This window comes from Pelobates fuscus, chromosome 9 (assembly GCF_036172605.1).
Source record: "Pelobates fuscus isolate aPelFus1 chromosome 9, aPelFus1.pri, whole genome shotgun sequence".
Taxonomy (NCBI): domain Eukaryota; kingdom Metazoa; phylum Chordata; class Amphibia; order Anura; family Pelobatidae; genus Pelobates; species Pelobates fuscus.
In genome coordinates, this window is record NC_086325.1 from 10,563,539 (window position 1) to 10,574,889 (window position 11,351).

The 11,351-nt window shown below is 42.5% G+C and overlaps 1 protein-coding gene across 1 annotated transcript in view; it reads left to right on the top strand.

Moving 5' to 3' along the window:
• The window catches only part of LOC134572275 (cytochrome P450 2G1-like), a 39,996-nt gene extending 28,984 nt beyond the window's left edge, over positions 1-11,012 (top strand). The window contains exons 5-9 of the mRNA XM_063431145.1: positions 6,760-6,936; positions 7,810-7,951; positions 8,526-8,713; positions 8,937-9,078; positions 9,919-11,012. Of these exons, the coding sequence (XP_063287215.1) occupies positions 6,760-6,936; positions 7,810-7,951; positions 8,526-8,713; positions 8,937-9,078; positions 9,919-10,100 (831 nt within the window). The 3' untranslated portion in view covers positions 10,101-11,012. The remainder of the gene's footprint in view (positions 1-6,759; positions 6,937-7,809; positions 7,952-8,525; positions 8,714-8,936; positions 9,079-9,918) is intronic.
• The last annotated feature ends 339 nt before the right edge of the window (positions 11,013-11,351 follow it).

An 11,351-nucleotide genomic window follows, 5' to 3' on the forward strand; every position in this document is an offset into this window, starting at 1 on the left:
ATTTTAATCTCTAATTTGACACATGACTTCCTTCCTTGTGAAAGGACCTAAAACTGTTTTATACGTGATAAGTATGGAAAGCAAGTCTGGAAATAGGAAGCAAATCGCAAGTGGAAACACACTACAGGAAAAGATCAAGTACACAACAAACTAGAGAACCGAACAATGATATTATGTCTTGTAAACAAGTTAAAACATTGCAGGGATGACACACCACAGGGGGCACAATACAAAGAATACATATTTTAGAGAAAAGGTAGATAAATAGTAGAGACAAAAATTGACTCCAGCAAGCCTTTGAAAAGTGACCGGTGAGAGACAAAATGCATCTGGTTGCCAAGTTCCAAAACAGGCTGAATGTCCGGTGGACGTGAGGAATGTGAAAGAGAGCCTGCTGTGGATGTGAGTCTTGGATCTCCGTCAAACACGGACCCCAGTAGAGGTATCAGGCACATTTGAACATTGAATCTCTAAGTATAATTTTAATTATTAAAGGGACACTATAGTCACCGGAACAACTTTAGCTTAATGAAGCAGTTTTGGTGTATAGAACATGCCCCTGCAGCCTCACTGCTCAATCCTCTGCCATTTAGGAGTTAAATCCTTCTGTTTATGAACCCTAGTCACACCTCCCTGCATGTGACTTGCACAGCCTTCCATAAACACTTCCTGTAAAGAGAGCCCTATTTAGGCTTTCTTTATTGCAAGTTCTGTTTAATTAAAGGGACACTATAGTCACCTGAACAACTTCAGCTTAATGAGGTTGTTCAGGTGAGTGCTACAGCTACCCGGAGCCTTTTTCTTGTAAGCACTGTATTTTCTGAGAAAATGCAGTGTTTACATTGAAAGCTTGGAACACCTCTTGTTGCAGTCAATCAGACGGCCACCAGAGGGACTTCCGAGTTCAGAGGCCCTAAAAAGGCCTCTCGTCCGATGCATTCTGGGTGAATGCATCAGACGGGCTATCAGCACACAAAGCACTGTGAACGCGCTTTGTGTGCTGATAGCCTGTCAGCACTGCTGTGGGCGTGGCTTAAGCTGACAGCTTCAGCTTCAGCTAACAGCTGAAGCCCGAACCCACAGGGACACTTACTGTCCACAATAGTGGTTGAAGGGGGGGGGGAGACCTACTCTCCTTCCCCCCCCCGGCCCCCACCCCTGAGCGGTGGGTTGGGGCCCTAAAATTATCGATAAGGGAGGGGGACCTACTGTCTCCCCCCTGGCCCCCACCCCTGTGCGGCGGGTGGGGGCCCTAAAATTATCAATGAGGGGGGGACCTACTGTCCCCCCCCCAGCCCCCACCCCTGAGCGGCAGGTGGGGGCCCTAAAATTATCGATAAGGGAGGGGGACCTACTATCCCCCCCTGGCCCCCACCCCTGTGCGGCGGGTGGGGGCCCTAAAATTATCAATAAGGGGGGGACCTACTGCCCCCCCCGGCCCCCACCCCTGTGCAGCGGGTGGGGGCCCTAAAATTATCAATGAGGGGGGACCTACTGTCCCCCCCCGGCCCCCACCCCTGTGCAGCGGGTGGGGGCCCTAAAATTATCAATAAGGGGGGGACCTACTGTCCCCCCCCTGGCCCCCACCCCTGTGCGGCGGGTGGGGGCCCTAAAATTATCAATAAGGGGGGGACCTACTGTCCCCCCCCGGCCCCCACCCCTGTGCAGCGAGTGGGGGCCCTAAAATTATCAATGAGGGGGGACCTACTGTCCCCCCCCAGCCCCCACCCCTGTGCAGCGGGTGGGGGCCCTAAAATTATCAATGAGGGGGGACCTACTGTCCCCCCCCCAGCCCCCACCCCTGTGCAGCGGGTGGGGGCCCTAAAATTATCAATAAGGGGGGGACCTATTGTCCCCCCCGGCCCCCACCCCTGAGCGGTGGGTGGGGGCTCTAAATACAAAGGGGGGGGGACCCTAGTTAACCCTCCCCCCCCCAAAAAAAAAAAATATATATCTCCCTACCTACCCCCCTCACCCTAAAAATAATGAGGGGGGAACATTAACTAAAAACCTGTAAAAAAAAAAAAAAAAAAAAGAGATAAAAAAAACTTACCATTCGATGTTTTCTTTTTTCTAAAATCTTCTTTCTTCAGCCCCAAAAAAGGCCACATAAAAATCCATAATAACCGACGCATTTAAAAAAAAAAATAAAAAAAAAAAAACTAGCGCAAAAAAAATAGTCCATCTTCACCCATGGAGGGCTCCGCGCAGACTGAGCTCTGCAGGGTGGGGAAGGCTTATAAATCCCCTAGGAACACTCTGATTGGGGGGTTTAAACCAATCAGAGTGCTCTTTGTAATTTTACAAGTGGGAAAGTTCTTTGGAATTTTCCCACGCTTGTAAAATGACACAGAGCACTGTGATTGGATGGATTTCAAGCCATCCAATCACAGTGCTCTGTGTCATTTTACAAGCGTGGGAAAGTTCTTTGGAATTTTCCCACGCTTGTAAAATGACACAGAGCACTGTGATTGGATGGATTTCAAGCCATCCAATCACAGTGCTCTGTGTCATTTTACAAGCGTGGGAAAGTTCTTTGGACGCTTGATGGCTTGGATGGATTTCAAGCCATCCAATCACAGTGCTCTTTGTCATTTTACAAGCGTGGGAAAGTGGAACTTCAAAAAGAACTTTCCCACGCTTGTAAAATGACACAGAGCACTGTGATTGGATGGATTTCAAGCCATCCAATCACAGTGCTCTGTGTCATTTTACAAGCGTGGGAAAGTTCTTTGGAATTTTCCCACGCTTGTAAAATGACACAGAGCACTGTGATTGGATGGATTTCAAGCCATCCAATCACAGTGCTCTGTGTCATTTTACAAGCGTGGGAAAGTTCTTTTTGAAGTTCCACTTTCCCACGCTTGTAAAATGACAAAGAGCACTGTGATTGGATGGCTTGAAATCCATCCAATCACAGTGCTCTGTGTAATTTTACAAGCGTGGGAAAATTCAAAAGAACTTTCCCACGCTTGTAAAATGACACAGAGCACTGTGATTGGATGGCTTGAAATCCATCCAATCACAGTGCTCAGTGTCATTTTACAAGTGTGGGAAAATTCCAAAGAACTTTCCCACGCTTGTAAAATGACAAAGAGCACTCTGATTGGCTTAAACCCACCAATCAGAGTGTTCTTAGCCTTATTGCAGGGCGGGGCAAGGCTTTATAAGCCTCCCCCCGCCCTGCGGAGCTCAGTCTGCGCGGAGCCCTCCATGGGTGAAGATGGATTATTTTTTTTGCGCTCGTTTTTTTTTTTTTTTTTTAATTGCGTCGGTTATTATGGATTTTTATTTGGCCTTTTTTGGGGCTGAAGAAAGAAGATTTTAGAAGAAAGAAAACATCGAATGGTAAGTTGATTTTATCTCATTTTTTCTTTTTTACAGGTTTTTAGTTAATGGTCCCCCTCATTATTTTTAGGGTGAGGGGGGTAGGTAGGGAGATATTTTTTTTTGGGGGGGGGAAGGGTTAACTAGGGTCCCCCCCCTTTGTATTTAGGGCCCCCACCCACCGCTCAGGGGTGGGGGCCGGGGGGGACAATAGGTCCCCCCTTATTGATAATTTTAGGGCCCCCACCCGCCGCACAGGGGTGGGGGCCGGGGGGGGGGCAGTAGGTCCCCCCCCTTATTGATCATTTTAGGGCCCCCACCCACCGCTCAGGGGTGGGGGCCGGGGGGGACAATAGGTCCCCCCCTTATTGATAATTTTAGGGCCCCCACCCGCCGCACAGGGGTGGGGACAGTAGGTGGGGGCCGGGAGGGGGACAATAGGTCCCCCCCTTATCGATAATTTTAGGGCCCCCACCCGCCGCTCAGGGGTGGGGGCCGGGAGGGGGACAGTAGGTCCCCCCCCTTATCGATAATTTTAGGGCCCCCACCCGCCGCTCAGGGGTGGGGGCCGGGGGGGGACAGTAGGTCCCCCCCCTCATTGATAATTTTAGGGCCCCCACCCGCCGCACAGCAGTGGGGTCCTCGGGGGGACAGTTGGTCCCCTCCATTGATAATTTTAGGGCCCCCACCCGCCGCACAGGGGTGGGGGCCGGGGGGGGACAGTAGGTCCCCCCCCTTATTGATAATTTTAGAAAGCGAGCTGAGCTGTCAGTCAGACAGCTCAGCTTGCGAACGCGCATTCCGCGCACATGCGCGGTAAAGCGCTCAGGTTCTTCATAGGGCGGCATTCAATGCCGCTCTATGAAGAACACGATTGGTGCAGCGTGAAGCGCGCATGCGCACCACATCGCGAAGACGCTTCTCTGTGAGAAGCGTCCTATTGGGCCCCGCGATTTCGTCATTTTGACGAAAAAGGGGGCGCGGCCTAGCTGGGAGCTCGGCGCTGGAACGGAGGTAAGTTTTTAATATAAAAACACCTCGAAATTTTTTTTTAATGAATGAAAGTACATATAAAAGCAAGAAGGAAGGCTGGGGGACCTGTCTTTCTTGCTTTTATATGGTGACTATAGAGTCCCTTTAAGATTTTCTTATCCCCTGCTATGTTAATAGCTTGCTAGACCCTGCAAGAGCCTCCTGTATGTGATTACAGTTCAATTTAGAGATTGAGATACGATTATTTAAGGTAAATTACATCTGTTTGAAAGTGAAACCAGTTTTTTTTCATGCAGGCTCTGTCAATCATAGCCAGGGGAGGTGTGGCTAGGGCTGCATAAACAGAAACAAAGTGATTTAACTCCTAAATGACAGTGAATTGAGCAGTGAAATTGCAGGGGAATGATCTATACACTAAAACTGCTTTATTTAGCTAAAGTAATTTAGGTGACTATAGTGTTCCTTTAATAAAGGTTGCTTTTATGTACTTTCACATGTGGAGCATTTCCTCTTTTTGATGCCTACTGTAAATGAAATATCTTCTCAAGGTAAATTCCAGATCTATTATAAGGTGCTAGACTGGGAGGAAAGTCCTATAGGCACAGAGACAACTTCAGCTCATTGAGGTCTGCGTGCAATGATAAACTGAAATAATTACATTGCAGGGTTAACTTCACCTCTAGTGGCTGTCTACTAGACAGTCACTAGAGATGCTTCCAGGTCGTTAAGCAACTTTTGGTCACCTAACTGACACTGGACATCCTCCCACTCTGCATGAGGACATCCAGCATCAGCTAAAACTCTATTGAAGAAATGCTTTCCTATTGGTTAATCCTAATGCGAGCACGGTGCTTGACGCAAATGCTCATTAGATCCCCAACGTCAGCTGATGTCAGGGGAGAAGCAGCGGAAGCGGAGCCTGACCCAGTGCAGAAGGACTTCGGCAAAGGAATCAGGTAAGTGACAGAAGGGGGAGGGTCAAGGGGCACTATGTGGGTAGGGGCACTATATGGTACTATACGGCTAGGTATACAACTTAGCATTCCTACCACTATAGTTTACCTTTAAAGCTACAGATACTACTTAAACCACAAGACCACTATTATAGGTGGTGTAATTGTATGAAGTCAATTAACTGCTTGCAAGATGCATTTTAGAATATTCAATTCCTTTTATAAAAACTGGGCAGAACTCTTCCTGCAAAGAACAACATTATCTGGATCATTTTAAAGCTGGTGTAGCAAACAGTCAAGGTGGGCTGAATGAATTAATATTAGTCAATCTGTGTTAATATCTTTTTTTTTTTTTTTTTTTAAATATATATATTTGCTTTATACCGCTAATAACTTTACACTGTTGCAGTACTATGTGATACTTTTTAAATTCGCATTTTTAGTGCAACTTACAACGGAAGATATAATAAACCGCTACATACAAGATGCAATTAGACTGTACATATAATGTACTCACCTGCTACATGATTGCCATTAGGTCACTCTTAGATGGGATTGTCCCTTTAACTGTCCCTTTAACCCGTTAAAATTGTCACTGTCATTAGGTCACTTTGCTCCTACATGGGACTGTCCCTTTAACCCATTAAACATGTCGCTGTCATTAGGTCACTTTGTTCCTACATGGGACTGTCCCTTTAACCCGTTAAAATTGTCACTGTCATTAGGTCACTTTGCTCCTACATGGGACTGTCCCTTTAACCCATTAAACATGTCGCTGTCATTAGGTCACTTTGTTCCTACATGGGACTGTCCCTTTAACCCATTAAACATGTCACTGTCATTAGGTCGCTTTGTTCCTACATGGGACTGTCCCGTTAACCCATTAAACATGTCACTGTCATTAGGTCACTTTGTTCCTACATGGGACTGCCCCTTTAACCCATTAAACATGTCACTGTCATTATGTCACTTTGCTCCTACATGGGACTGTCCCTTTACCCATTAAACATGTAACTGTAATTAGGTCACTTTGCTCCTACATGGAACTGTCCCTTTAACCCATCAAACATGTCACTGTCATTAGGTCACTTTGCTCCTACATGGGACTGTCCCTTTAACCCATTAAACATGTCACTGTCATTAGGTCACTTTGCTCCTACATGGGACTGTCCCTTTATCCCATTAAACATGTCACTGTCATTAGGTCACTTTGCTCCTACATGGGACTGTCTCTTTAACCCATTAAACATGTCACTGTCATTAGGTCACTTTGCTCCTACATGGGACTGACCCTTTAACCCATTAAACATGTCACTGTCATTAGGTCACTTTGCTCCTACATGGGACTGTCCCTTTAACCCATTAATGTAACTTTCATTCAGTCACTGTGCTCCTATATTTAGAGTATTTAACATGTGATACAGTGAGGTGGTGCACATTTATCTATTTGAGTAATTGTATTAACCTGTTTTGCATCTGATTGCAGATTCAGGATATGATTCCTTTCATAATGAACCATATTCCTGGACCTCATCAGAAAATCACCACTTTATTAGAGGAGCTGAATGCGTTTATTGCAGAGAGAGTTAAAATAAACCAAGAAACGTTGGATCCTAATTCACCGAGAGACTATATTGACTGCTTCCTATTAAAAATGGAAGAGGTACGTAAAACAGATAGGGTTTCAACTGGGATCTACTAATTCTTGCTTTGAAGCTACTATTTACCAGGGTTTGTCCTACAGGCTTAATTTTGTAAAGTGAGAATTCAAAGTGTTTTTCAAATTTAAGGCAAAAATAGCCAAAATTAAAGCATTACTGACTTATATTTTAAGTTTTACAATATTGGCCTTAAATTTGAAATGAACTTTGAATTCTTACTTTTGTGAATAACCCTTTTTGTCTAAAGGACACCTGCCGGGGGTCTTCATGTTTGAAAGCTGTGAAGGTAAGTCCTTGATGAACACATTGCAATACCCATATAATATTGATACATGTAGAATCTGAATAAGTTCCTACTCAAACATGTCTGTGTATGAGTTCACCTCCCATGGTCTGATTGCTGGACCCTTTTTAAGCCATAGTAAGATGCTTATTGGGAAGGGAAGCACCGCAAGCTTCTAGTCTTTAAAATCACAAATATCACTTACTTAAAAAATAAGAAGATATGAAAAGATACCAGGAGCTACTGTTAATTCACAGATAATCAATAGTTAATGTCAATACTCACATAGTATTTGGGAATATAAAGTACGTTCTGCAAACATACAGTTACAGACATACTAATTGTTAACATAGGTGTTATCGTAATTAAAATATTGTTTTTCATACACTTTTGATCATTAACTTGTCTATATTACTCTCTATGCTGCCTGTCCCTCGCAGCCAAGTGATTGATTTGGTTTCTTCATTTCATTAATTACTCTAAATGTAATATCTCTTGCACCCTACCTACTATGAGAATGTCCAATATATACGTTTAAATCTTAAATATGAAATTCCATATTTGATACATTTATTGGACCTTATACTTCCAGGAGAAGAACAACCCAACATCAGAATTCCACATGAGAAACTTACTGCTAAGTCTCAATAATCTGTTTTTTGCTGGTGGAGAAACTGTGGCTACAACATTAAAGCATGGGTTTCTAGTTCTTCTCAAATACCCAGACATACAAGGTAAAACAATGTCCTATTTAAAGACAAGTTGTCACATCCTGCTCTGTTCTGCAGAGATGTCTGGCTTTGGCTTCTGGTATCCAGTACTCTTTTTACAATTCTTGTTTAGTTTTTCTTGTTTTTTCTGGTTTTCTATTCCATGTCTGGTTTTCTTTATGCTGGGTTTTCTGGGTTCATTCCTGTATTCCGCTCCTGGAATTCCCAGGCTCCTGGATTCCTTTAAATGTTTGTTTTATGTTGCCACACCCGTTCCTTTTGCATTAATCCTTTTGTTTCAGTTGGTTCCTGCAGGCAGTTGCTCCAAGTCTTCTGCCCATTTCTTGCAGGTAAATGCTGTGTGTGTGTTATTATTGTTTATTTAGTCATGCATGAAAGATCCATCTGTGTTTGTGGTGAAGATTTTTTGAAACCTGCACTGTTGTCATGAAACACGAGGACTGAGATTATATTCAGAATTACACTTTACAGTTCACCTAAATGAAAGGAAATATTTTGGATTTATATTCAATGTGTCTGTTGTGCGATGTTTCTAATTCCTGCTTTGAACCATGTCATTCTTTGGTCTTAATTTCAGCCAAGCTCCACGAGGAAATAGACCGTGTTATTGGCCAGGACCGCAGCCCAACCATTGAGGACCGGAGTAAGATGCCTTACACAGATGCCGTGATCCATGAAATCCAACGCTTCAGTGATGTTATCCCAATGAACGCACCTCATTCAGCAATAAAGGACACAGAGTTCAGGGGATACACCATTCCTAAGGTGGGATAGTTACAAAGTTCCATAAAGAATCTCTCTACAAATCACAACTGGTGTGGTCTGACTTCATATGTAGCCCAGTAATTACTAACACGTTCATAAAGAAAAGACTTGCTGACTAGATGTTAGAATGTTTGTGTATAGGAATCTGCTAGACATAACAGTTGGAATGTTCAATATAAAAGAATGTGCACAACATGGTTAGAATGTTCTTTTTACCTTCTAGGGCACTGGGGTGTGTGCTCTCTTGTGCTCTGTCTTGGAAGACGCCAGATATTTTGCTACTCCTCAAAAATTCAATCCCAACCACTTTTTGAATCCTGATGGGTCCTTCAAGAGAAATGATGCCTTCATGCCTTTTTCTACAGGTACAATTGCAAATCTATGAGTCTGGTAGTAAACTATTACAGTAATAAAAGTCTTCTTCTAACATCAGACCTTATCTCACCATTTCATACTCACACTTGGGTCTCACTTACATTCTAGCCAATAGTTAATAGCAGAAATGTATCATCTCCCGGTAAGCAATTTATCTTATCAAAACAATTACATTGTCACCATTAAAGTTTTATTGAACATTTTTATAAGATACTTAGCATTGAGCATATTGAATTCAATGGAATTTATCAATAACCTAATTCTTGAAATATTGCCTTGAAGATTTGAAGTCAGAATGCCACCGCATTCCTCCAGCTCTACCTAAACCAGAAAGTAAAACTCTTTCTATCTGGTTATCTCTTGATCACCAAGTCTTATTTTTTTTTCAGAGAGGTTTGTGTAGAGCAGGGCAGTGAGAACCCAATGGATCTGGATAAAACACATAAAAAAAGACACGTGGGAACACATGAAACTTACAGATTTATTCACTAAAATAATAATTAAGAGTGAATTAGAAGAGAATTTAAAATGTAAGGCTAGAATTTCAAAATGTAAAGCATAGCTGACTAACAGGATTTTTATAGGAAATTGATTCCACCATATGGTCATATTGTGTTAAGCCAACCACTACATCATAGTACCCCATCATCGGTGGGTCCTACACGAATTTTAGCATAGGGGATAAACATGCTTGTGTGTTTGCATAATATTATAGTCAGTAGTCTCTGGAGCAAGGACAAGGTAAGTTAATACATTTAGGAATTAGACAACCTAAAAGGTATTTGACTACAATTTCCTTATAAACCTTCACAATGCCTGTCTTTTTGCAGGAAAGAGGATGTGCCTGGGCGAAGGTTTGGCACGAACAGAACTCTTCCTCTTCCTCACCATCATATTGCAGAACTTCACCTTGACCTCTCAGACGCAGTTTACAGAGTCTGATATTACCCCAAGAATGGCAGGGTTTGCAAATGTTCCTATACCTTACCAAATGTCATTTGGGACACGTTAAAAATACACAATCCATAATGTAAAATAAACACACCATCTAAATATATGTTAGCATAATAGTATACAGCAAGCCAAGAAGAAGTAGAGAATTACTAAGGAACAAGATTCCATGACTCCATCAGATCTAGCCAAATTAATTCATATCATGATACGTCTGATACGCAGTTTGTTAATGATTGCAAAAACAGATTTACATTGGTTTACTTGTGTTCCATGTAAAATGTCAGCAATGTAGTTATTTATAGAGTCATATAAGCCCGTAGAAGAGAGCAGCCTTGCCTTGAGGCCAAAAATAGTTCTCAAATCTTTATTTAAAGGATAGAAAGTCCATAATTAGGGAATAACCTCTGAGACCAACAGCTTATTTACACGGAAAGGGACTACAGCCCTATAGTTCCTGAATAATAATATAATATGATTAAAAATCAGAATATCAATATTTAGGACTCATGAAGAGCTAAACTAGGTCCCCCTCCTTGAATATTATAATTAGGATCCCCATCCACCAACAATGGGTGTTGACACTAGATCTTCTCTCCTGAATATTATAATCAGGACCCCAAACAGACTGGCCGAATTCAGACTGGAATTGGTTCTATTAAATCTACAAGTTGCCAATGCGGTCAGAATTTGGTTATTTTCTGTACAGAAAACATAAAACGCTTTCTAATGAATAAATACTATTATACAGAATGCATAATTCTCTATGGACCTATAATATAATAGGAAAAAAAAAAACATGATCATCTATGAAACCTATAATAACACAGAGGATGTGAATATTCAGTAGAGCCCAAATATTGTAGAGGATATAGAACAGCCTTTCACTTTCAGTTATACCGTCCATAGAATATCACAGTTAATCTTGTCTGCAGTCCCTTATTGTAGATAGGTCACCCATTCCTGTGCACGAATGCCATTCATTGCAATGTGTCAATTGGCAAATGATTTAATGTTATTAAAAAAAAAAAGTACTATAGGTCGAATGTGCTTTTAAATACGTGTGTTTTTCAATATAATTATGCAGCTGAATACTGGTGCTTCTATCCACAACGTTATACCTGTGAGAATATAATATAAACTTGTGGCGCATTGAGAACTCGCAATCCAACTTCCATGACATCCTTACAAGCAAAGGGCTTCTGTGTAGAGCAGTGGTAATGTCTGGCAGACAACCTCAACAGTAAGTGTCCCTTGGGAAGACACCTACCAATGTATATCCACTTACCTAAACCCTCAGAGTTTGTAAGCT